The sequence below is a fragment of the Copadichromis virginalis genome, linkage group LG18 (genome assembly GCF_057382275.1).
Source record: "Copadichromis virginalis isolate Kocher_CV1m ecotype Utaka linkage group LG18, C_Virginalis_male_GT1.1, whole genome shotgun sequence".
In the NCBI taxonomy this organism is placed as follows: Eukaryota; Metazoa; Chordata; class Actinopteri; order Cichliformes; family Cichlidae; genus Copadichromis; species Copadichromis virginalis.
Window position 1 is genome coordinate 28,507,365 of NC_140635.1, and position 27,854 is coordinate 28,535,218.

Below are 27,854 nucleotides of genomic sequence, written 5' to 3' on the forward strand. Positions count from 1 at the left end.
GTAGAAGTTCTTTAGGAGAAGTCTTTTGGTTTTGTGATGTGGGGTGGCAGCCCTGTGGTGCCTGTACAACAGGGACAGACACTTCCCTTCACGCACTTCTTACTGGCGTCCCTGACGTTTGAATTTGACGCAATTTAAAAGATGTAAAAAGAAAAATACACTTGTGACACACACTATAAGAATGTCCTGAATGTGTTGACAGCTCTCTGCCCTGAATGTGGAAGTGTGCAAAACAACCAGCAGTCTCTGACCTACTTCTTTCCCTACCTTGCCATTCATCTATGTGTGCCATCTGTGCCGTCTGATTGACCCAAGAGGCGGTTTTTTAAGGGGGGGACTGTACAAAAGGAAACCCCATGACCAGCAAACATTTTTATAAACTCTGACCCTGCACTTGGCCCAGCACTACTGGACTTGATCTTGCAAGGAAAATTGTTTTTAGGTATCGTTTGAGATCATTTTAAGCCCTGGACTATTTTACAGGAATCCTCAAAACATGACTTCAAATGACTGCTAGTGTAGTCCGTGTCTGCTGCGTGCCATTCACTCCTCTCTGTCCTCCTGTCTTTGCTTATCTCTACTGCTACTGCACAATAAAAAAGTACATCTGGCCAGATGCTTAAAGAATCCAGCAGTGTCAGTCTTTTAGCAGTCAATTTACCAAAGTCCTGGTCTCCAGGCACAGTCCGATTCCAGTAATCCACTCTTTGCATCTCGTGCCCCGAGTAGCCTGCTTGATAAATGTCCCACCTCATTAACAATCATGAGGAAAACCACTGAGATATACTGTAGCTTTAGTCTTAGCAAAGGGTCCCCCAGGCAGACATGGTATTTTCATTCATGTATGCAATTGATAATAATGTTATTCTTATTGTTATTATTAAAAAACATAAAACCTTTATATTCAAGGACGCATAGAAATATTAGGTACTTTTCTTGATAAATGACTTAAACAATTAATCAGTTAATAAAATTAAACCTGAATAAGTTTCTGTCAGTGAGCTAATCGACATTTAAGCACAAGAGCTACACATTAAAGCTGAATCAGTTTCTATTAAGAATGTAATTATGTAAAAAAGAACCTGTTGCTTCATTATGCCCATCTTCAAAGGTGTCTTGGAGTACTCCACCGATTGGCTGACTGGCATCTTGGGGTAATGCTCAGGTGTCTCATCCACCTCTGATAGCGTCCTCCCTTCCAGTCCCTTCACGCACTTCTTACTGGCATCCTCGACGCTCTGAGTCTTGTTAGTGAGTCCCGGCACCTTCTCCTTGGCACTCGCAATCACGCTCAGGGATTTCTGCATAATGGAAGTGCGCAGGTGCACAGGCTTCTTCTCGTGTGTCAGGTTGTGAGCGCTGGCTGATTTCCAGAAGAGCGGCACGGATTCGGTGGACACGGCTGGTTCCAGCCTCGGTGGAGTCGAAGCTGGTTCCAGCTGCTTCTTGGCATGTTTACGGCCAATGAGAGAGCCCAAAAGAGATCCTTCCCCTACAGTCCCAACAGGAGTCGTTTTGTCTCCCGCAGCTGAGCCACTCTGGCTTGCGCCTTCTTCATCCTGGTCGCAGACGTGGTCATAGCTGAGTGACTTTTTCAAGCCCATGACTTTGTTCTTCAGGGAGTCGTCTCGAGGTTTTCCTGATGGGGGACATATCAATAGACCATTGTTTTGTAATGTAACTTCTCATCTTTTGACCTGTAAACTCTGGTCACAGCAGAAGATGAGGTTTGATATTTTTTAATTAAGCCTTCAAAGAGATTAAAGATTATAAAAATAGACCATTTATATTTAAATAAAATATAAGCAAATCTGATCTTTTGCCAGTTTAAGAATTCATATTTAATTTACATTGAGGACGTGAACATGACTTTTTAATCCAGTGTTATCAAACCTTTCTGAAACAATCTTTTATATCAACTATAAAGTGCCATTTAAGCCCCATTTATAGAGCTTCTTAAGCAGGACCCAACCGGCTTTGTAATATTATATATAATACACGTTACATTAAGTTTAGGAAAGCATAGTTGGAAAAAAAGCATGCAGGCTCTCACAATATTTTCCTTTGAAATGACTAATTGGCTCTCTTCATTTCCATGCTACAGCCGGGGCTTACCGTGGTGGCTCGGCTCAAAGGGATTTCTCCTCAAGGTGCTGCGGTTGCTGCCGTGTTCGCTGCCATCATCACGACTGCACTGCCGGTGCAGGTGCATAGTCTCTGGGATCTCTGTTATCCGTTTCATCAGCGAGCGACCCAGACCCTTTTTGGAGTTGCGCTTCTTTTGAAGGTGAGGGTTGTTGGCAAGCATCTTCTTACATTTGTAGACTTCCAGCTGGGCGTACAACTTCTTCAACTCGTCCTAAAATTAAAAAAAAAAAAGTCTTAAATCATAATTTATTACAACACTCACTTACTTCTGACTTTAGGTAATAGTTGTGTGGTTCCCAAAAATGAACTTGTGGGCCTGAGCAGGTGTACAATGACAGAAAACTCCTTCTTTTTAAACAAAAACATTGAAACGTTGCTGAAAGAGAAACCAGGGCCACCTGGTAATGGCTTCCAACCATATGTTGCCTGTTTCACTCTTCACTGGCAATATCTTAAGGGAATTGCTTAAGGGAAAGTGTACATATTTGGAAGAAACTGTGCTTATGAAAGATGGACAAAGTGTTCAGACCTAAACAAAATGAAGCCATTTCTGAAGTTCTTTAAACCCACATTATTTCAAATGGGGAGACAACTGTGGTCCGACTGTTTTGATGTTGAGAAATATTTTGTTAAGTTAATCAGTTGAACATCACTAAACATTTTATTGATACACTTACAGTCTCAGCAGCTCATTTTAAGTCTTCTTCAATACATCATAGTGCTCATTTTGTAAGTTATGGACCCATTTAATGTCACTCTGATCCAATTACAGTATGTTTAGGCAGCCCCTACCCTTTAACTGACAGCTCCAGTATGTGTATACAGTTTCCTCAAATGTGTGTTTAGTCGTACTCAAAGGGGTACAAGTAGGCTGTTTAGGTTTTCTGCTAAGTACCCTTTAGTATGTTTTTCTTCCAAGTTTCTCAGTTATTGTTGCAGAGAATGATGGTTGCAGTTGTTAACCAGTTTAATCAGGTTGGACTTATGTTAGCTCAACTTGACCTTTTTGTCCAAATGTGGTCTCACCCAGTTTCACAGGCCATGCACCAGGCTTAAGATTGGACATTTACAAACCAAAAGGTAATGTGAGCGTGGTCTAACACATGTGCTGTGATTTCTGACTAAACCGTGGAACACCAGACATGAAGAGTAAGACAGAAGGTGCCCCATTAAAAATATATGTTGCATTCTGACTTAATGGGGAGATATCTGACAATGATCAACAAGGCCGCTTTACCCGTATATCCTCTGGGTCCAAACTGTGCTCGCTCCAGGCCGAGGTGATGCTGTTGTTGAGGTAGGAGCCAGATCTTCCTATGTCTAGCTCCTCCTCGTAAGCTTCGGTGGCTATATCGTCTCTCGCCTGCGTCCCTTTGTACAGGAACTGAAACAGATCAAGAACAAGGTTATAAAACGAAATCAGTGAAACAAAAAGTTATCATGTGACATGCTGGCTATAGAGGTTGTCCACAATATAATGCTCACTAAAGACATTTAGTGAGCATTATATTGCACTAATTTAGTAGATCTTTTACTCGAATTTTAACTTTAATTTTGTTACTGAAGTCAGTTATTTTATAATTGAAATTTCTATCTGTCGACAGCAAAACTATCAAAAGTTTAGATTAAAAACCCCAATAAAGAAAACAACTATAAAAAAAGATAAATAGCTCCAAAAGTACTGCAGTATATTTTATCTTGCTATTGATTATTATTTTAATCTAATGCAACTGTGCAAATTGTGCCTAACCAGTTCAAATGTATACGGTTCAGTGTATGCAGGCAGTAATCTCCTCCTCATATGTGATTCCTTCCTGCAGAAAGCACGTTAGGGCTGCAATATTCCAATGATTCAGTAAATAAATGATAGATTGCACCTTGATTTTCATGCTCAAATTGTTTAACTTTGTTTGAATAACAAATTTAGGGATGGCGAAAGGCCAAATATTTAGCCCAGTTTGAAGAACAGATGCAGTTTGAGATTAACGTCCTCCCATTGTGCTTAATTATCCCGGTGTACTCGACTCACTTGCACTTCTGAGGTGCCTAATTAAGAAAGAACAGAGAGTGTTGATGGTGTATTTCATTTCTCACACTGCAGGAGAATTAAATGTTTTCCATCAGACTTGAGAGATCGCACATAAAGACACCCGTGAGAGCGCTGAGCCAAATTACAATAACCGCTAACGCAGTTTGATTGAGTTTAAGGTAATGGTAGCAAACGTGCCTGTGTACATCTGTGTGTTTGCCCATTGCTAATAACAAAGGAACTTAAGATGATTAATGAAGTGTTTTGTGTACAAGCTACAATGCAGCAGTGGCCACAGTGGAAATCACTCTGTAACGCTGGAATGCTTTCCCAGTAAATAAGTCGCACTTACACCCAAGCTAAGAAACGACACATTCAGCGCACGGCTAATGTTTCAGCTGTACACTGCACAAGTTCATTTGGGTGCCTCAAAATCTATTCTGCGCTCACTGAATATATTAGAGTCTTTACACTTACCCATTTAAGTGCACTAGCTCTCAGCATAATGAGAAAAATGTACAGACCACTGAAGAGATTTTTGTTTTCCCAATTGAAGCTACTCTTGTGTGTCCCACAATACATGCGGTATACAAAACAAAAGTTGGACTTTACTGGATGAATGGTCTGGCTTTGTCCAAAAAATGTTCTGAAATGAGGATCGTTAAAAGTCTATTCATCTGCTGTACAATTTCTTCATCTCTTTGGTTTGCAGAACAACAAACAAGGAAGATAAATCTCCAAAATGCCCTTTACACATTTACTGTTACAGCTGAGGAGCTCAGACCTCAAATCAGTCAAGCAGTCTGTAGTTTTTAGTATTACCAGTGCTAGCATCATGTCATGTATGTGAACACTGCGTTAATTGGAAAATTTCATGTGCATGACAGTGAGCATGGACGGGAGAAAGAAAAGACATTTCTAAAGAGATAAGGAAGGAATTTACTGCCAGGCGTTCATGACTGAGGTAAAGGTTACAGAACTATCTAAAAGCAGCCTGATATTGTTGTGACCCCAACTGCTAATATTATTAAGAAGTTTAAGTGTTGCTGGTGGAGGAAAAAAAGAGAGGAATAAAAAATGTCAAAGCATAAAGCAGCTGACCTCTGGGGTAGAGCCCCGCCAGAGCAGGCATGATAGAAGCTTGATAAAAAAATATGATGGGACGTAACACTGCTTCACATCACACAAAATCTAGTGTGGAAACGCCACAAAGAAACTAGGGGTCATCTGTTGCCATGTCGACAGGCTTATGGCTCGGCTCACAACCACCGTAACCTGCCACTAAGGATGTTGTTACACTGTAATTAAATAGAATTTTTATGTGTCTTTTATTTGAAATTACAATGTAATAATTAGGGATGGGTATCGTTTTGGTTCTATCCGATACCAGTACCAAACTGGTACTTTTGAAACGGTGCCGGTGCATAAACGGTGCTCGAACCGGTGCTTAAAGAATGGAGACCACACACTTTGTCCAAAAACCTCTCATGTTCAGCTGTTTTTTTGTAAAAAGATAACAATGTTAGCCTTTTCTGCAGCTATAGGGGATTTATGGTATCGCTCTTGGCTGGAAGCAGTGCTTAATCAATGGAAAAAACACAAACTTTGTCCAAAAACCTCTCATTTTTAGCTGTTTTCCACTTTTTCTTTGGTCATTTTAGCCTTTTTGGCCAGGGTGAAGGGAGTATCAAGTACCCATCCCTACATCCCCATCCCTAGTAATAATGTTCACCTACACATATGTAAAGGTAGACTTGCTAGAATAAGAAGGGTCCACTTAATTAGAGGGGAACTACTCCCTTAGTCAAGCTCCATATTACAAAAGTGTTAGTCCATCTTCAGACTCACCCTGTGTTTCTATTTCAGGTACACCTTCATTAAGTTTCTTGACTGCATATTGCACATTTTGGACATTTGCAAACGGACATCTGCCCGACTGCCTTAAATCACCTCTGTGGTAGGTTCTCCTGCAGTAGGGGTCTCCAAGACCATGTTTCACCATGACCAGGGTTTGTGGTTTATCAAGGGAAGCAATAGGAGCTGTGCTGTCAAATTAAGCTTGGAGATAAAACAACATCCGCCCCATTTTAAAACATCGAGGAGGCTCAGCTGTGTTATGGGGCTGTCTTGAATCTGTGCTGGGCCCAGTGAAATGACAAGATTATGAAAGCTCCTGAGGCCAAACATACTGTCCAGCGTCAGGCAGCTCTTTCTCTCTCACGCTGTCATAGAATCATTTGGATAATAGATTTAACTGAAAAGAGTCGTGGAAAATGTACCTCGAATTAATCCTGTGATCAGCACATAAGTTAAAAAAGTGCTAATTTTAACTTATGTGCTGACTCCTTCTTCTGTCAGTAAAAATCCCACTGCATATTTAATATGTGAAATACACTTTTTATATGTTTTTAATGAGGAGCTTGGTGCTAAAGCCCTAGATTATTATTAATATTTTTAAAATTTGTATTTATTTGCTGAATGTTTTGTTGATCATTAACACAAAGCCCATGAAACTCATAACTGGTGAGATCTGCAAGTAACAACAATGAAGTATTCACCTTAGGTATCAGCAGCAGGGCCAGAGTCACAGACACAGTCAGGTGAGTGTGAGCAAAGAACAACATGAGCATCCAGTCTGGGTGCAGTCCCGGCACCAGAGAGAACCTGCAGAATAGAAAAAACATCAACGGGAGAAATTCTGCAGACTCACCAGCAGCCAGAGTGCTCGGCGCATCTGTAAAATACGCTCAGACACACGTAAAAAAGCAGCATTTAGTCACTCACTGGACAGCGAGAACAGAATTGAATGTACCACAACCCGAGGCATTCCCCGCACTGTAAACACAGGGATAAACGCACAACTGAGGGAAAATTATAAAAGCGTCTGTTTGCTGGAAAGAAGCTGGCTCTTTTTAAAAGGCGACTTGTGCAGATATGAAAGATCTCTGCAGCCAATACTGCTTTTGAAGGCTTTGGATGCTTCATGCTGGAGATCCACAGGCGACAGGCAATTATAGCCAGCGGGAAAAATTGTCAACTTTGTCTTGGTTGTTAATTAGCATTAATGAGTTAACATAAACCAGTGTAACATAACGGTGACGCTTGTGTGCGTGCATGTTTTTTAATCATTCATTACTGTTTCCAAGTTTTCCCACGCTGCTTTGAGAAGTTTCTCTAAAAGTTCACAGCACAGAGGAGAAACATTGTTTTCTGTCGCCGTCAACAGAACACCAAATCATTTCATTTTACATGAAAGTGCCAAGTCCCATTTTTGTCACCAGTGACAGCACACAGAAACTATGTCAAAGCACACAGAAGCAATTCTGGTAGCTTGTGGTCCCTTTTAAAAGCTTCATGTCATCATTCCCGTTTATTAAGGCCGTTTTAAATCATAGTCAGTATCGTATTCACAAGAACCAGCATGGCTGATTGCTCCCATTATTGTTGGAGAACGTGAATAGTGCACAAAAGCCTAACAAGAGGATCTAAGTAGCAGCATTTTGGCACCAATTTTCCGCAAGCAATCAAAGCTAGACACCATGACAGATAAATCAATGAAATTATTTAAGCGGTATCAAGATGAGTCAAGTGCATTGTGAGTAAAAAAAAGTGTGAAAGGCATTAAATACTTGAACGTGTGTGTTTGACATTGTTTAGAAATCCACCAAGGTGGTTCACAATTGATTGGCTCATTATCTTTTGTCATAATAATCCCAATCATGATTCACATTAGAATTAGTCCAAAAGAATAGCACGTGTCTGTTTTCTGTGTCCCAACTCACTCACACACACACACACACACACACACACACACACACACACACACACACACACACACACACACACACAATATATCGAACAACTCCAGCCTTATCTCTGGACTGCAGCAGCATATAGACTCAAAAAAAGGAAAAGAAAAAGGGGAAAAAACACTCACAAAAGCTCACAATGTTTTATTCTCCAGCAAATGAGAACAGTTTCCCAGAGCTGATGAAGGTGTACCCAGTGGACTTTTCAGTTTCTCAACAGATTAAGAGGATGTGATCTTTTCCTCCTTGTACCACGGAGCACAATAGACTGCCGCCCAAATGAAAGAATATTCAATCAGAAACAGTTTTATCGGAGAATGTGTGACAAATGGAATGTTTTGCCCGAGGCTCCTGCGGGCTCTCTGTAAAAGCAGTTTTATTTCTGCTGCAGCAGGACTGACGAAAATGTTCTTCGCTTTGGAGCCTTGTGAGGTCAAAGCTCCAGCAGCACCTACAGTGTACACAACAGCTTTATTCCTTGACCAACACATTTTGGCCTTCACCGGGTGTCGATGTGATGACCCTGATGGAGGCCACAAGCCAAAACTGGTTGTTAAAGCAACAAAGTGTTAGCTAAATGCTCCAGAAGTAACACAGGAACATGTTCACCGGTGCTTTTTCTGCTGCTTTACAGTGCATCACTTATATTTGAGAAACCAATGAAAAAAGTCAATATTTGATATGAGCACCTTTATTCTATAACACAGCCTGAACTCTCTTAGTCAAGTGTTCCTGTCATTTCTTTCAGTAGACTTAGGTTTAGAGCTTTTTATTGTTCCTTGCACAGTGAAATTGGGTAGCTGGACCACAAAGGTGCAAAAGTAAAGAAGGGAAAACAATATACAACGAGGTGAAAAAAACAAACAGTATATATGTGTACATATATGTGAATGAACTATATACATGGTGTAGGCGTAAGAAACATTGAAAAAGAAACCTTGTGGGGCTGTATACAAGGGCAGTTATATAATAAATAAATAAATAAATAAATAAATAAATAAATAAATAAATAAGGCTGGAGGGGCTATGGTCATTTAGGGTAGGGATGGTAATTCCACTGAGACCAAAATATTGCACAAGACCAAAAATATTGCACAGACATGGAAAGAGTGAGATATTGCACATAGTTGATCAATAGCAGCGTCAAGTCTGTTCACACTTTTATTTTGCATTAAAAGTTCTGACAGCCCACGGGAAGAAGCTGTTCTTTAGTCTGTTGGTTTTGCACCTGATGGATCTGAACCTTTTTCCAGAGGGCAGGATGTTGAAGAGGTGGTGGTTAGGATGGAGGTGGTCCTTTATGATTGCCCTGGCTCTGGGGAGACTTCTTGAGCAGGCAATTAAGTCCAGGAAGGAGAGTGGACAGCCGATCACCTTCTCTGCAGTTCTTTGGATGTTCGCTGCCTTTTGTTCTGTTCTCTATCAAGATCGTCCCACACTGCTTCAGTAATGTTGAGCTCTGGGCTCTATTGAGGCCACTCCTGCTCCAGTCTGTCTTCCTCCATCCAGTTGTGCTTTTACTGCATTGCAGTGAAAAATGAAGCTCTTGCTATTTTTCTGTGTTCATAATTCTATCAATTTTGATTAAGTGGAGATATCATCTGAATGTGAGGAGCGGTACCACACCTCATTCATGCCCCTTCCGGTTTCAGTCCATAAATGCCTCCTTCGCCAATACCTGCTGTCCTCATTTTCATGCCCCCCATTTCCTCCTTTCCATTCTTCTTCCTTTCATTCACTTCTGGTTAGTACATGGGGATCTGCCCGGCCCGGGAGCCGCTGCCAGTCCCCTTCAAGGCCTTCCCCAAACCGCAGCACCAGTACATGGTCCCTCATCCATCATCGCTCATCGTAACTTAGGATATGGTCCCAGCTAGTGAAATTATTGACAAGAAGCCCAACACCACTGGCTGAAATGCAGTCAAAAACCATGACAGAGCCTCCATCGTGTTTCACAGATGGCTGTAGACACTCACTGCTCTACCTGTCTGCTGTGCCTGGCCCTGTCTGTATGTACTGACAACAATTTGAACCAAAAATTAAACATTCGAATTCATCACTCCCTGAGATCTGTTGCCACTGATTTTAAGCCCAGTTCTTGCCAAATTTGGCATATCTCCATCTTTACTCCCCGTTTCCCTTCTTTAGGAATGGCTTCTTGACAGCCACCCTTCCACTGAGACTATTTCTGATGAGGCTTCAGTGCCTCTCTCGGGTCCTGTGTCAGGTTTTGCTGTATCGTTTCTGAAGGCCATGACCTTAAGAAAGTTTTTTAGGCCTGCTGCTTCTTCTGACCTAGCTGCCTGGTAAATCTGTCATATGAAAGTGGTGAAAATGACACCAATGAATCTGGAACGCCAAAACAATAAATGCTGTAAAACATGCTAAAAGGCTCCATGGAGAGATGGAAAACTTCCACCAGGACAGCCTATTGTAGAATGCATTAAACCTTAGGCTGAGTAACTTCAAGGTATTTTTAAGAAATTATAAGACAACTGCTAAATGAAAGGGAAGATCTAAAATATTCAGAAAATTGAGCCACATCCCACCTCTGTAAGACACAGAAAGAGCGGCAGGCACAGTCAGTGGCGGGGCACAGAGTTTATTTTAGGCACTGGAACAGTACATGTAGGCTGTGTCTCTGCTTGGGGAAGACATTTTTTATTCACCTCCTTTCAACTGGCTTACCCTGCGGTGACACTGTTCATTTCCCTGATGAAGGGGGGCGGCTGAACTCTCATCTGACATGCTCTGCAGTTGTGAAAGGCGCTCTAACAGACAAATATCTCTGTGATTATGATTAAACAGGTTGTGCTGTACAAAGGGGTAAAGTCATTAAGCTCTGTGCCACTGTTTGTGCCATCTCCTTATTACTCTCAGCGAGATTTTCATCAAGTCAGGGTAAGATGCTCGATTGTTCCGCATTCTTAGCTCTGTTTCATGTGTCTCTTGTACCTTCTGTTCCCACATTTTCCTCTTTTCTTTTCTCTCTTTCATTCAGTATACAAGTGAGCATAATTGAGGCATTCACATCAGCATCTCTCTTTCTCTCACCCCCCCACCCCCTTGATCATGCCCACCCATGCTGGTTCCATCAAATTTTCTCCACCCACCTGATAATGTGGAAGATGGCCGATATGAGGAGCTCATTGTAGATGGCTACGGCCATGTAACGTGGCTCGTGAAAAGCCGAGGGTACGGTGCGGACAGCGTAGCACAGGTACACGCCCCACAGCAGGAACAGGAACTCAGCTGAGCAACAAAAGACACAAAAATGTTTGAATTTTAGTTTCTATTTGCCACCTAAAACAGGAGAGGTCATATATTGTATGAAATTCATCCGCTGTAGCTGACAGTTGTCTTTTGACAGCACAATATACTAAACTTACCCTAAAACCTTTAAGCAATCGTCCAATATTTTGGGAAATGATCTAATTTGCTTTCTTTCTATGAGTGAGGTTAGAGGGTCGATACCTTCCTCACGAAGCTGGAACCAGGAGGCAATTAGCCAACCCAAGCATAAAGACAAAAAGTAGGAAAAGAAAACAACTAAAGTGCCTTCCAGCCCACCCTAAGCTCACCAATCAAACATGAATATTTCAGTTGTGAAATTTATACAAAACCCCCCCCCAAAAAACTGAAATTTGTGTTGTTTACGTGTGGGTGGGTTATTTTTTTTGATTTGCTCGGCTACACTGAAAAAGTAAGCCCTGATGTTAGACTGTGACAAAAAGGCAGAACACCCACTGAAACCAAAATCGATTGTTATTTTTGCGTCTGTGCATGGTTTAAGCGAAATAAGAAACAACACGTTAAACAAACACCGAGCTCTAAAGGTTGGTTGGACACCACCAGGCTAACCTTTCTACACTTACAGAATTGTACAAGATTTAACTTCCAAAACCTTAATCTTTTTGTCACAGACTCTAAAGTATTAGTGAAAAAAAAGAGAGAGAGAATTTAAAGCTCCCTTCAAACTCCTTTCCATTAATCTGACACCATCTGAATGTGTCAGCTTAATGTCTGAATGAGAACCCTGTGGAGGCTTTGGGCTGACATGCAGAGACTGTAATAAAAGATAAGAGGGCCGTATGAGGGAATGTGAAAAGGCCACGCAGAAGGGAAAGGTGCACAGGAATGCATGGGAGCTTTTTAAGAGTTTTGACCCAGACGTCTCTTTTTACTTCACCACCTCCAACGGCAGCATCTCCCACCATGGGCGACAGCAACACAGAGAGCAGCTTATGGTGGGGCTTGTTTTCTGAAATTCCTTTTTTTTTTTTTTTTTTTTTTTTTTTTTTTTAATAAAACTGGCTTTAAAAAGAAAAAATCCAGGAATGAGCTCAAAAGAGTAAGTCAGCCCTGAAAAGCTTGCATATATGAGTTTTCACTTTGTTTATTATGCTTTTTTTTGGTCTCACCTCTTCCTCAAAAAGAGAATGAACCACATCATTAGGTACTCCTTGCTAGTACCAGTGTTGGATCCCATCTTGCCTTAATTTGTTCTGGTATAGATTCAGAAATGCATTGGAAACGTTACTGTTACTCAGAAATTTTAATGCATGATAGCATCACATGGTAGCTGCAGAATTCTCAGCTGCAATTCCATCACATCCCAAAGATGTTGGGATGCTCTGCTGGAGTGGATCTGTTGACTTAGCAACATGTTCCAGTCTACCACTGTCCTATTTCACTCTTACCTGAGATGAGGGATGCCTGGTGTGGTCTTCTGCTGCTGTACTGTGAGATGCTCTTCTGCATACCTTGGTTGTAATAAGTGCTTATTTGAATTACTGTTATCTGATTTACCTTTGCCATCTAATCAGCATAAAGCAGCCATTCTCCTCTCACCCCCTTCATCAGAAAGGCATTTTCACCCAGAGAACTGTTTTTTATCATTCTCTGTAAAACCTGCAGATTGTTGAGTGGGAAAATCCCAGCAGATCGGCAGCCATACCACATTCAAAGTCATTTAAATCACCTTTCTTCCCCATTGAACTTTAGCAAGTCATCTTAGTCATATTCTCATGCCTAAATGCACTGTTGCTATGTGATTGGCTGATTGAGTATTCATATTAGTGAAAAGCTGAACAGGTGTCCCTGATAAAGTTTGAACTATTCTTCTGGGTGTTGATTTAGTTACTATTTTACAGCATTTGTATTGCAAAAACAGAAATCATTTCTCTAGAAAGGTAAATTAGCAGAAGATGATTCTGAACCGTGGTTGGCTCTTGTGTTACTATGGCAATAATGACATTTAAGATGTACAAGTTTTAAATTTTGCACGACTTCCTCATGTTTGCGCTGATTTCCCCCCTCTGTAAAGGAGCTGCTTCTCCGACATCACGGTGACACATTCCTGCTATCACTGAATCTCATCTCATCTCTGATCTCGGGTCGACAGCAGTTTATTGGAAAGATGTATTTAAAACGCCAGCTGTCTCCACCGTCACAGTATCAACACTTTACAGAATATACAGTGCAGTACCTGTGCACGGCTACAGTAGCTCGTTATCATCGAAAGTGTCAGTGTAATTATATTTTAAAGAACATCAGTTACAAAATCAATAGTAATTATTTTGAAATGTGAAGGACGAGATTTCTACAGGGTTGCTGCATTATGAAGGTATGGAATTATGACTGGGAGCAATCTAATATATCTCTGTCTGCAGTAGAACAAAACATTATGCATCTTTTATTGCCAGTAAAAAAAAACAAAAAAAACAAAAAACAAGCCAATTTTTCCAAATAAAAAATACTTTTAGTTTTTTATGAGAACTCTAACTGAAAGTCTGTCACAGGTCGTCCTGCTTGTTTGAAAGAGCACCGACACCCATGCCAAAGATCACACTGGGATATGACTCCCTAAAGTCTTTACAGTGATTACAGATCATTAATATTTATGAATAGGTCGCTCTATAAACTGCGTAGTGCTTAGCCTCTGAATCAGGATGCATGGAGATCTGCTTCCAAGACGGAAACGATAACAACTCCAACTATAATACAGATTAATTGAGGATTTACAATAAGCGCGTCTCGGTGACATAATCGATAATGTTTCGCATCAGCTCTGCTTTGCTTCACAATTTAGCGCAAAATATTATGTTATGTTCATTTTTGCGCTGACATGCGTTCTCATGTCGAAATTATGACAGGACAAGGGGAAAAAACACAGAAAAGCAATTAGGCTCATTTTCACGAGCGTGAACCGCACTGTTGTTAAAATCCTCCAAAGCAGCTTTGCAGGATGCATCCTGTCCTTCAGTGGAGCCTCAGCACACCGCAGCATGTTTATGGCTGCTGTCAGAGCAGACAGCGGGGCTCCCTCATTTCCCTTCTCATCAAGAACGCTCCCCCTAAATACACACCGACACACGCGTGGATGCAAATCATTCCCGCGGTCGGTGCCTGTTCAGAGCAGGGTGTTTGTTAGAGGCTGTCACCGCTAACATACAAACACAGCAGTTCCGCCGTCCTGTCTCTGGAGTATCCTTAACTGTCCTTCCTTTACAGGCTCCCTCCTGTTTCCTTCTCTCAAATTCTCCACTCCTGTGATGGTGCAAAACTCTCTGTGCATCGATGCCCACATCCCTACAAGTTTCATACTTCAGAGGCTCCTTTCTTCTTCTTTCCTGCCACTTCCACTCTCCCTGCCTGCCTGTCTATCAGTCTTCACACACAGGCCGAGCATCTCTCAGGGATCCATCCATTCCCTTCTTTCCAAACAAGATTAGTCTCCCCTGCTGTCAGGCCGGCTTCAGTGAGGTGCACATCACTGCCTCCCGCTTTAAGAATCTGTCTTTAAGAGATTTACTGTAACATACATTCAAGGGCATGTGGGCCTTCACTAACCACGGCTTCCTTCCAATTCATTTACTCAAATATTTTTTATTATAACAAAGGTATACAATCTGGTCATTAACAGACATTTTGACACTATGAGTAAGGCAGAAGATGGGGTCAGAAAAGTTGGGAGACATACCTTTTCTTTACACCACTCCTTTTTGGGTACACGGGCAAGAGGACTGTCTAAATTCAACTAATGAAGATGTGGAAATGCACTGTTGCATATTTAAAAAATAAACTCATCATTTAAATGTATATTTCTTCATGAATTTAGGTTGTGTACAATGTTACAGTGAATCATTAGGATGAACTTTATGTTGCATTGAATACCAAAAAAAACAGATTTCAGAAACATGCTTGAGTTGAAAATGTTTGAGATCTTTTGCTTTAAGTTACTCTTTAATGTCTAAAAGTCAAACTTAAATTTAGCAAAACATCAGTTCTCCCCTGGACTACTGTTGCCAGGCAAGTTTTATCATCAACATACATGCTGCTTTTTTTTCTTTCTAAAAATAAAGTTTCTAAACTGAACTTAATCTTAAGGCTTATCCAAGCAGCCTGAACTTAAACTGTAAGCTCTAAAGCCCCTTCCAGTTAAGTGGTAAGTAGCACTTTCTTTCTATCTGGAAAACGATGCTGTTTCTTATTTGGGTTTACTTAAAGTCAGACGTGTGTAATTACAGGAAAGCCGTACAAACTTACTCACCGACTGCCATCATGTAGTCCCATCGGTCCAGCAGACACATGCTGAACTGCAGCCCCTCGGGAGTGAGACCCGCAGCGATGAGAGCCTGACTCAGCTCCGGATTCTGGCACACGGAGGACGTCCAGGCCACAAGGAACCACAGCACCACCAGCAGAATGACTAGCAGCAGCCGCAGGACCCGCCAGCTGGTCATGTAAGGTGTCCTCTGGGCCGTGCGGGACAGGAACACCTTTAACACCCTGTGTGGAGCAGGGAGAGAGCGTGAGGCACAAGCCTGAATATCAGAAACGACTGAGAGAAATCGTATGTAAGTGCTGCTCACGCCCCTGGCTGCTGATCACGTTAGCATGCTCATTTGAAATAAAATGAGCAGGGAGAAACTGCTAAATCAGTTCAATTCATTCATGCTTGGTAAATATGTTTGGTTTTGATTCATGCTGTAATTTCCTTTGAGTTTCAGGGGGAAGAGCGGACAGCACAGGAAGTGGGGAGGAAGGATCTGTTAAAGGAGGCCCCTGTCATTTTTGAGTTGTGCTTACATGTCCAACAGAAATCATGCATACATAGTTTATTGTGAATTACTTCCTGATGTTACTGCATCTGTAAAAGGAGCTAAAAATGCAGCATATTAGGCTCATCAGTTGCAGCAGTGTAGGGAACAATATACAACAGCATGTTCTTATATCACCATATATCACCATCTGGACATAGAAAAAAGTCTGTTTCAATTTTTTACCCTGCTCATCTTTGGACCAGACTGTGACAAATCTATCTCATCTCTAATATATTCTGTGGGCCTGGACTGGAAGATCTTGCCCCCGGGGCACACTTCCCACTCAGCGAGCTCGGAAAAAAATCAAATTGGTAATTTTGCCAAGGGAACACTCTGGCCGGCCTTTGACCTCCTTCTCCCATCTCGGTAACACAGCCCGGAGCCGAAGAGCAGGAAGCTAAAGCACATGCGTGCCAAGATGGCACACGTGTGTGCATACTAAGAGATGGCTGAATTATTGAAATTAAGACTAACTCATGAGCAAGTTAATAGAAGGAGAGGAGACAGGATGTAAGGGAGAGGAGGGGACCAGGAGAGGCTCGAAGAAAAGAAGGGACGGGAGAAGAAAACGTATGAGGTGAGTTAACAACACAGGCAGAGGCTTTTTAACTTTTATTTTTTGCTTTCAGTTTAGTGTTTTAAAGTAAAATCATATTATAATGATCCAAGAGTATTTGTATGTTCCCTATCTCCTCCTACATAAGAACCAATCATAATAAAACTTTGCATAAACATTGCATAGAGCACTGTGAGTTCCAGCATCTATAAGGCACGTGCAAATATTTTATACAAATCTCACAATTTTATATATTTGCTTCTTTGACAGTTCAACTGAGCACTGAATTGAATTTGAGATTAGAATTGTGTGTCATAATATAATGTATCATAGTGTGATTGTAGCAAAAGTGTGTGTATTTGTATGTTCCATATCGCCCATGTGTTGCGCAGGGGTTTGCTATTTAATCATAATCCTTCATAGAACAGTCACAAAGCAAACAGCAAATGTCATCTCAAATGGTGATTTTGGTTTTAGTTTACTGGAAGCAGGATTGAAATATTAAGCCAACACAGAAGTGCCAAAAACAGCATTTCCTTCAAATGGGCGGATGGCTCCAAAAATGAGTCATTTCCCACAGACGTCCATGTTAAACTTCCCAAATTCAATCATAAAAATAATACTTTTTCTGCCTGGTACAAAAAATGGATTTGGTCTCTCTAGATAATCCGCCCTTCAGAAAAACTGCTACATGTCCAGCCTACAGTATTTTTTCCTCTGTGATTTTAGTCCATCATCAGGTGGTTGCTAGACAACATAATGATGTCATTATATATGTGGTGTAATTCGTTTTTTGTGGATGTAAATTTGATGTAAAATTAAATTAAAATTTAAAGGACACAGTTAAGTGCCTTGTAAAGCAACTGTTGTTGTGATTTGGCACTGTATAAATAAAACTGAATTGAATTGAACAATGCTGTTATTAAATGTGCGATGTTTATAAAATGACGTGGAAAATGTCAGGGACATATTATTATTATTATTAACCTTTATTTAACCAGGAAAAGTCCCATTGAGATTAAAAACCTCTTTTGCAAGGGAGTCCTGGCCAAGAGGCGACAACACGTTGAAATTACAAAGTTACATACATATTATAAATAACAATTACATTTTAAAAACATTTTTCTCTGGCTCTCTCAATCTGGACTTAAAAGCATTTAATGAAATAAGATCTGCTATCTTCCAGTCTTTTTGCATCATGTTCCATGTGAAAGGGACAGCATAAGTAAAAGCCCTCTTTCCCAGTTCAGTTCTGGCAAATGGAACATTGAGCAATAAAAGATCGCTTGAACGCAGGCTGTAAGAAACAGTACTTCTCCGTGTGAGCAGATCGCAAATGTAGGTGGGCATTTGTCCAAGCAGGGCCTTATAAATAAAGATGCACCAGTGAGCAAACCTCCTGGAGGACAACGAAGGCCATCCCACTCGAGCGTACAGATCACAACAATGGGTCAAGGCCCTACAGTTTGTAATAAACCGTAAGGAGGCATGATAAACTGAGTCAATCTTATGAAGACACTGGGCGGAAGCATTCATGTACAGCAGATCACCATAATCTAAAACAGATAAAAATGTAGCATTTACAAGACGCTTTTTTGTCTCAAAAGAAAAGCAAAATTTGTTTCGAAAGAAAAATCCCAATTTTAGTTTGAGTTTTTTCACAAGATTGTCTATGTGAGGTTTAAAGGTCAGAGAATCATCAATTAAAAAGCCAAGATATTTATACGTATGCACCACTTTTATGAGGTTTCCCTCAAGAGTGGACACCAAGGGGACAGTTTGAGGAAATCTCTTCATGTTTGAAAACAACATTAGCTTTGTCTTTTCAGCATTGAGAACCAATTTCAGCTCCAGAAGTGTGTGCTGAACCACGTCAAAAGCTTTCTGCAACGATTCTATTGCCTTTTCAAAGTTTGAGCCAAAGGAATAAATAACTGTGTCATCAGCATAAAAATGCATACTAGCATTGGACACATTTTGTCCCAAATCATTTATATACATGATGAACAGCAGAGGTCCTAAAATTGAACCCTGTGGCACCCCAGTGTGAATATTCAAAAGTTCTGAGCACAGATTTTCACATTTAATGCATTGAGTCCTGTCACTCAAATAATTAGTAAACCAGGAGACAACATGTCTAGACAGCCCCAAAGAAAGAAGCCTATGCTTTAAAATGGCGTGATCCACAGTGTCGAAAGCTTTTGACAGGTCAATAAAGAGAGAAGCACAGTGCTGTTTTTTATCAAGAGCAACAAGTATGTCATTTATCACTTTTGTGGCAGCCGTGACAGCACTATGCTGTTTTCTGAACCCAGATTGTAGTTTTGAAAGAACTTCATTAGAGTACAAGAACTCTTTTAATTGCTCACTGACGAGAGACTCAAGGACTTTTGCCAAAACACACAAGTTTGATATTGGCCTGTAATTAGTCAAAATGGCCGGGTCGCCTCCTTTTAATATTGGCGTAACAAAAGCAGACTTCCAAACAAGTGGAATTTCTTTATTTTGGATTGAAAGATTAAAAAGGATTGTAAGAGGTTGTGCAATGTAATCAGCTGCTATTTTCAGAAAATACGGCTCTATTAAGTCTGGCCCTGGGGGTTTCCTGTGATCTAAGGCTTTAAGAGCTTTATGCACTTCCTGGACAGAAAAAGGAGAAAAATCAAAAAGCTCCCCAATATATGTTTGGGGTTCTGTGCAGGGAATCATGGGGGCTGCTCCAACAGAGTTAAATAAAAAACCAGTAGCTACAAAGTGCTTGTTAAAGCTGTTTAAGACCTCAGTTCTGTCATAAACTGGGACAGAATCTTTTAAAATGAATTTTGGAAGAGCCTGTGATATTTTATTTATAGATAAGGACTTAATTACTTTCCAAAATTTCTGAGGGTTATTGAGGTTTTCTGTAGTAACAGATAAATAATATTCTGACTTAGCCTTCTTGATAAGTGTCGTGCATTTGTTTCTTAATTTCCTGAAGTCTAACCAGTCAGTCAGGGAATCGTTTTTCCTAGCTTTTGCCCATGCCACGTTACGCTGATGGATGGACTCTGATAATTCCGATGAAAACCAAGGGTTCTCCCGTCCCTTGACCCTAAATTTTTTGGCAGGTGCATGCTTATTTAAAATCTTCATAAAAATTTCTTTAAAATAAGCCCAAGCCAGATGGATGTCTGGTATCAGACTCAAGTTTTCCCAATTTACCATAGACAAGTCATAATGAAACGCTTGCTCATTAAATATTTTAAAATTTCTTTTACAGATGATACGCGGTTTACATTTAGGGATTTTAGTGTTCCTACTGGTAGCAACTACACAATGATCACTTAAATCATTACAAAACACGCCTAGAGACAGAAACTTATGGACATATGGACACAGTTCCCATTTCATGTCAATAAAAATAAGATGTTTCGTAAATCATTTCATGATAACATGACAAACGTTTATGTTATAACCTCATGATGCTTGGAAATTCAGAGCCTTTATCAAGATGTCACGGTCCTGAATCTGTTGACTCAGTGGTTTTTATTCTTATTACTATTATTTTATGTTTCAGGTTGATTCTTAAGATTTTCTGGTTCTTAGGGTTTGGTTTCTGTTCTGTGTCTCTGTTTCGCCCTGGTACCTCGCCTATGTTTCCTCCCTGTTGCCATGTCTGATGTCTGTGTTAAGCTTACGTGTCTTGAGTTTAGTCTGTGTTGCTTCCTGTTCCTGTTGTGTTATCATCTGTTCCCCATCCTTTCGTTGTCAGTTTGTGTATTTAAGCCTTGTGGTGTTTTTGTGTGTTTCCCACCGTGCTCCTCGTCCCTAGTCTCTTGTCTCCAGGTTTCCTAGTGTTTTGTATTCGTTTCTATTTTCGGTTTATTGTTTATTGTTAAGTTTATTGTTTGTGGAGTTTTTTCTGCAGCCTCTTTGAGTTTATTCCTTTGAGTGTCCTGCATTTGTGTCCTGCGTCCTGCCTGCCACAGACTTATCATGACAAGGACATTTAATGACCACTTTCTGAGACGCTAACAATTAGCCACATCACAGGAACCTGTTTCCAACATAACATTCAGACGGGCATAACATTGTTAAGAGCACATTAACACTAACACTCTCCAACAGTTTACACTACAGTTAACTGAATTAACCTTAGCTTTGGTCTATGACAATTATTATGATATTTAGTCAACTAAAACTAAAAGAACTTAGATAGCTATATTATGGCCAAAGCTAAAAAAAAAAAAAAACTAAAGCAAAATTTGCTGTCAAAATTAACACTGATTGTGGGACAATCACTAATTGTGGTTAAGCACTAGCGGGGTGGACAGCCTATCCATCCGGTGAGGCTTAAAAGACATAAGGCGATCGTGGTTCAGGGGGTTGGGAAGCTCATCTGGTAACCAGAAGGTTGCCTGTTCGATCCCCAGCTTTGTCTGTCTTGGTCGTTGTGTCCTTGGGCAAGACACCCTAGCAACCAGAGCCGATGGCGCGATATGGCAGCCTCGCTTCTGTCAGTCTGCCCCAGGGCAGCTGTGGCTACAGCTGTAGCTTGCCTCCACCAGTGTGTGAACGTGAGAGTGAATGAATAGTGGAATTGTAATGTAAAGCGCTTTGAGGGTCTCGAAAAGCGCTATATAAATGCAATCCATTATTATTATGTACAACTGAATGTCATCGGCATAGAAATGCCAGAAAGGGTTGACTATACTTGTGTTATTTCGTGCTCTTTGGACTGATAAGTGGTGTCTGTGGTTGTGCTTTACATGTGCACCTTATTGAAAAAGCAGCTTCAAATTGTGGAGTCTAGAAACTAATGGGCTGCTATGTCCACCGTTTATGGCCTGTTATTTACGGTACCTGTAGAGTTTCAGGATGACGGTCCCGTACATGATGGCAAAGCCCAGCAAGCGAACCCACCTCAGGAGGATACATCGAAACACACTGGGATTGAAGTACAGGATCATCACCTACAAAAATGCAGAGCAGAGTTAACTTTCACACATCTCATAAACACATCTTAGGACTCTGATTGTTTTTGGTATTTACAGGAAGGAAGTCAGAGACACAAATGTGGTAAGCACACGAGAAGCAGAGTTGGAGGTGGATTTGACCTCACGAATATCTAACGCCTCCACAGTTCCCTGCATGTATAGACACACTTGTGTTTCTAAATGTGTGCGGTCCAACCTGTCACGATTTGTCTCTCTGAGCGGTTTCAACAAAGCAATAAAGAATTTGCCGATGGCTGATAAAATGTCAGCCTATCATTTTCTGCATGATGTGAAGTTAATTCACACCTATTACCGCTGCAGAAGAGATTGTAACAGCAGAAGCTGCAGAGACAAGGCTCATGCTGTAAGGATCCAAGCTTTCATTTGCACTTCTCTTTCTACGGTTGCATTTCATTTCATTAGTGTGCAACACAGCGGGAAGCCACATGTTACATTTTCGGTGACCCGAATCCCAGCTTCTGCTCTGAAGATTCAGTGCTGTGACTCTGGCAACGTTCCCACTGAAGCAAGGAAAATACTATCGAAGCGTGACACCTTTCCAACTTGGGGTAATCTCTCCATTCAGTGTGGTCTGAATGAATACACAAACTTTTTTTGTAAGGGAAGGAAGTTTGTGTGATCTTTTGTGAGATCGTGCTACGATTGCCAAACTGTTTTGTGACTTTGTGTTGAGGTAAACGCTGACCTTAACTCCACCTATCCGCTAAAACTATATAGATACATGAACAGTAATTAATCAGTAACTACCACTTCCCACAGAGCATCTTTTTGATTACAGGTTTCTTTTCAGTCTAGCATACGGACTAAAAATGTTAAATGTGGTTTGAAAAGCAAACACAAGTGAGAGTGAAAGACCTGCATCACACTTAGTATCTGTTTCAACAAAATTTCAGTGTCTTTTTTTATGTTTTGCATCTGTTGCATATGTTAACATTGCACATGTGGTGTTATATGTTATAGCTTAAAACTGGCTAATATGTAGATTTATATACATATTGTGCTGTATATAGTAACCATTTATACATAGTATAGTATTTGGAAATATAGTAATATAATATAACATATTATATTGTAATATAGTATTTGGACAAGTGAATTACACCATTGAGGGATTAAATAAATTGTACGTCTGTGTCTTTATCATAGCCATGCCATGTTTCTATCTACCCAGCTGTGTCACACTGAGTAATCTATCCTCTGTTTATATCCAATCCTAGTTCATCCCCTTTATTCCTTTGTCAGATCTTCCTGTTGAACTCGCCCCCTCGTTCTGTTTTCTTTCCCTTTTCTGAATTTGGTATTTGCTGAACTTTTGCTTTAGCCAACAAACGCTCATCCTACTTTTATTTTCAACCTGCATGCGTGTTTTGCAGTTGGATTCTCTCCACTACACACCTTGACAATAACTGCTCGAGCAGAAAGAAGACTATACAATTACTCCTTTTTATAAGATGATGCTTTTTTAAAAACATATATGTGAGCCCTATGCTAGACCAGGTCTTTAGGTACTTTGTATGCTGTGGCTGGATTGAACTCAGTGTAATCAGAACAGGATAGGGAGCTGAAGTGACAGTTTTTCAGTCTGTGATATAGCGCAGCAGAGTAAACAGTGTACAGGTCGGGGAGCTTGTTTGGGGATAACAATGTTATAGCACAAAAATACTTTCTGAATTATATGCTTGGGTTTTTTATATGTAAGTTGTTTTACAATAACCAAAAACAGAAGGTTATAGCTTTCCAGCTTTTTGTAATCACCACATAATCTCAGACTTATTGTGGTACAACATAATAAGCAGCATAAATGCATCTCTGAGGCGTAAGGCGAGTGATTTATTCCAGCTCTTACAATGCTTTGGCATTCAAAAGACACCAGCCATTTGCTTTAATTAAGCTTAAGTAACAACAACACCTGTAACCTCTTTTCCTTTTTAGAAAAGAAACAGAACATCTGTGGCAAACCCAGCTGAGCAACAAGCCAACCCCGAGGCTGTAACCGTCTGGCTGTGAGATGCGTTAACAGAGAAGAGAAGCTAAAGTGTAGTGGGGAATATGAATCACAGTGTACATTATTTTACCCACGGAAATGAAGAACAAAGACTATGGTGCAAAGACAGAAAGATGAAAGGACAGAAATATTCAATCTCACAGCATCTTATGCAGGTATTCAGGAAGTTGAAAGCAGAGCCAAGTCTCAACGTGACTCATAACAAATGTCACAGGAACTAATCTGCAGCTTATTACCTCCTCATCACTGATAATGTTGCTATGATTGTTTCATAATCAAATACAGTCTTAAAAGAGGCAAGATGAATTTCAGAAATGTGGTTCAGCGAGCGGTTAAACTCCCTATTTTCAGCCTTCGCTCTGTTCACACTCACTTCAGCTCCGGTATATAGACATTTCTCTCACCTCTTGATTAAAAATGTGACACACTGAGTCAAAGCATGGAGCATGGCACATCACAACCTCGCGGAGTCTGTTATTGGTATGCCCGTCATGAGACACTGGGGAGCAGAGTCCATCTCAGACCCAAGAAAAGGAATTATTGCTCTTCCTCTTTAATACTGCAGCTGATAAATTAATTGATATTGGAAGGCAGGCAGGTGTGTGTCAGAATTGGGTCAATTTAAGGAACAGCCTGAACATGACTCACTTATCGATAAGAGGCTTGAAGGAAATTTGTTATTTAATAGCTAAAAGTTGCGAACTACATGTGCTAAAGTAAATTTTAATTTTAATTGAAATTAATAACAAGTAACATAACAGCATAGGCACAATACATGTATAAATAATCCATATATTAAATAAATACACTTGAATAGTACTATTGCTGAAAATAAACATTAATTAATCCCCAGAGAGGAATCCAAAGCAGTACATGCGATGTTGATGTTAATGTATTATTAAATAGAAAAATTAGAAAATTTTCTAACAATGTATCAAGTGAATAATGATTGCTTTTTGTCAGCATTCTGTTAAAATAGGAATCTGACGTCTATCAGTTGCCAGATTTATATATTTGTTTAAATACAGACTTGGTGTCCATGGTTACATTTGCAGAAACGGTCCTGCATGGGTTTGCATTAACCTAATCCTAATGCAAACCCATCAGTTTCAACTGCAGCTCCACCGTGGAAGCATTTAGCTGGCGAACCACAAGTTCCCAGTGAGCTTAGCACTAACCAGCCACTGCTCATTAAAATGTTCCTGAAAAAGAAGACATTGGTCATTTTTTCTTTCTTTTTTTGACAGTTTGAAATATTGTATGGAGCAATTTATTTTGAAGACACAGCTACAGTGAGCTGTTATGAAGAACAGCAGCTTCCCCAGCTTCTCAGCAAGGTAACCAACTCCTTTTGCTCCTTTTACTGCACCCTACTGTTAGCAGACTAATGCCACATGGAGCATCAACTCAAATCACTCACAGCTGCTCAATGATGGAAAAAGGCCAGTTGCCTGACTTCCTATAGCAGTGTGTTTTTGCCATCCCAAGATTTCTGACACATAAAGTATGAAACTACAGTTACAGTTACCAGCGCTAACTAAAATTAACTGGGAATCTTCAGTTCCACTTTAAGTATACTGTATGCAGTCCTGTAAAAACTAAGTATACACATAAGAATGGACGTAACAGCCAGAATCTGCTAATCAAAGGCACTCGCTTAACTGATCATCAGCAAGTGTGAACACCTAAAAGCAGAAATCTTGGCAGTTTTCTGGTCTGACACATTCAGATGTGTGTTAACAAAATGACACGATCTTCCCAGCAAATTCTCGGGAGACGAAAGTGCAGATGTCTGACGATGAAGTGCACGTCGCATTTAGAGAGAACCAAACAGCATATCACCACAAACACAAGCACGGTGGTGGAGGGATTATGATCTGGATCATCTTGCAGTGATATCCTCTGTATACCAAAGCGTTATTCACTCAAATGCGAGGCCATCTTTGTGACAACAAAAGCTTGGCTAAAATTGATGTACGAAAGCAAATCTGCAACCGAATGGCTGAAAAAGACAAGAATCATCGTGTCAAAGTTCAAACCTCAGTCTAATTGAAATTCTGTGGTGGGATCTTGGAAGAGCTGGATAAACAAATGCCTGCAAACCTCAACGAACTGAAACAACGTTGTAAAGAAGAGGAGATGAGACGAAGATGATTACTTTAAGTTAATACTGCTAAAGGTGGTTCGATAGGTTACACAATAATGGGGTGCACTTAGTTTTTCATGAGTGTACCGTGAAAATGTTCCTTTTCGTGCTTCACAGTATTTTGATGGTGATATTAACAATTTGAAAGCATGACTTTTAAATGTAGCATAACATATAAAATCTGAGCACGTTCTCCAGCGCCGACGTTAGTAAAATGGTTTTGAGCGCTTGAGAATCAAAGTTTAAGAGTATAAGAATGCTGGAGCCAGTAACACAGCAGAAAAATACACAAAGAAAAACTAGTTTTTGGAACGGATTGAAACAGACAGAAGTAAAGACGGAGCAAACGTGAACAACATCTTAACTACTCAACAGGTTGTTATTTTTCCCTCCTGTTTCAGTGTCTCTCCTCCTTATGTCCATCTGTCTCTCCTGCCTCAGTCTCAGTATAGTCTGTTTTCAGGATTTGCATCCTACTTGGCATCTTCACCTCATCACTTCTTCCAGCTTTCTGCTTCACATGACAGCAAAACAATAAATCTGAACGGCACATAAGAGCTAAAAGTAGCTCTTATGTGCTGCTCCTTCCACCTACATACTGTGCAAAACAAAAACATGCAAATGGCAAATCCATGCACATGACCACAGGAAAATATGAGGCTTTGAAGCTACCTAAACACACTCATGATCCATCCATCACTCTGCCTACACACACACACACACACACACAATACAGGCAGACAGACAGCGTCACAACCTTCTGCAGTACCACTCATGTGGATTACAAAATCACTGGGGACTGCGATAAAAAGCCATATTTTTATATTGCCTAGAAGAGAAGGTGGCCCTCCTGGTTTGCGTCCAACCTCCCAAGCGTCCTCCATCAATTAATCAGTAGAAGTATTTTTAAAACAAGTTGTGCTAGAACTTGATGGACTGTTTAAAAATGCATTGAGCACCAGAGCAGAGCAGCTGCAGCTGAAGAGGTCTGTGGTGGCAGCAAAAAAAAATAGGCAACAGCAACAAACGTTAAGGCTGGGAGAGGGAGGCAGACACAGAGGTGAGAGAGAACATGCAGAGGAGGTAATCAAAGGAAAACATGAAGGGAGGAGGGGGGTGGGGGACAAGGAGGTAAGGTGGAGGAAAGGAGACCTTCATGTGTGTGAGGATGACAGAACGGCAGAGTGTTTTGCGGGTGGGGGATATTTTTGGAACTGGATTATCCTTGGGGTAAACTGGAGTGGATGGATGAATGCAAAAGCAAGAAAGGTGTGGTCACATAAGGATGCAATACCTGCAGCTCTTTGTCTGCTGCAACAAAAAACAGCTTCAGGTTTTTGTTTTTTTCATTCTGGGGGAAATGTCGTGCATACGGTTACACTCCAGTAACTTTAGAATAAGAACAAAATCTTTATCCCCGGACTTAGCCGAGCGATTGGAACTTCTTTCTTTCTGGCTGATTTTTTTCGGCCATCAGGCTTTGTGTTTGAGAAGAGCAGTGGCTCCACTGTTGGCAGTCTGTGCGAGGATCTGAAAGGAGTGAATTCCCTGGCTACATCAGATCTCTGTGTTATACGGCGCGCAGGTTTCTTCCATCTGCCTCCCTTCTAAAGATGGGCTCCTGACGCAGCACTCCAGGTGCAATGTGGGCTGAGTCCAAAAGTGTAAATACACACATATAGAACACACGCTGTCACCCGAGCACACGTACTGGCTGGCACATACAGCCGACGCAGACAGGCAAAGGCACACGTGGAAGAGAACGCACTTATTCTATAAGTACGCACCAACTGTGATGTCCAGCTCTCTGTTGTTGTAATGATCCTAACTATAGTACTACAACATCTAGCTACAACTGAGGAAATGGGCTTTTTTTTAATGGGATATTTTCACATTACTCCAGTATTCCAGTCCTGGGTTGTTGACCCCCCGCCTTGTTTATGAACTTTCCAGTTTTGTTCTGTTTTTGATATTTTCTGGTGATTCTTAGTTTCCCTTGCTATTTGCCTCGTCACATCTTCCCTGTACCTTTTTGCACTCACCTTCTTTTGAATTATTT

The 27,854-nt window shown here is 40.7% G+C and overlaps 1 protein-coding gene across 1 annotated transcript in view; it reads right to left on the minus strand.

Annotated features, from left to right (window-relative positions):
- gpr158b (G protein-coupled receptor 158b) overlaps positions 1-27,854 on the minus strand; it is a 107,436-nt gene that overhangs the window by 4,784 nt on the left and 74,798 nt on the right. The window contains exons 6-12 of the mRNA XM_085439864.1: positions 21,490-21,599; positions 15,539-15,777; positions 11,100-11,238; positions 6,736-6,841; positions 3,386-3,532; positions 2,116-2,359; positions 1,083-1,639 (exon numbers count right to left, since the gene is read on the minus strand). Of these exons, the coding sequence (XP_085295990.1) occupies positions 1,083-1,639; positions 2,116-2,359; positions 3,386-3,532; positions 6,736-6,841; positions 11,100-11,238; positions 15,539-15,777; positions 21,490-21,599 (1,542 nt within the window). The remainder of the gene's footprint in view (positions 1-1,082; positions 1,640-2,115; positions 2,360-3,385; positions 3,533-6,735; positions 6,842-11,099; positions 11,239-15,538; positions 15,778-21,489; positions 21,600-27,854) is intronic.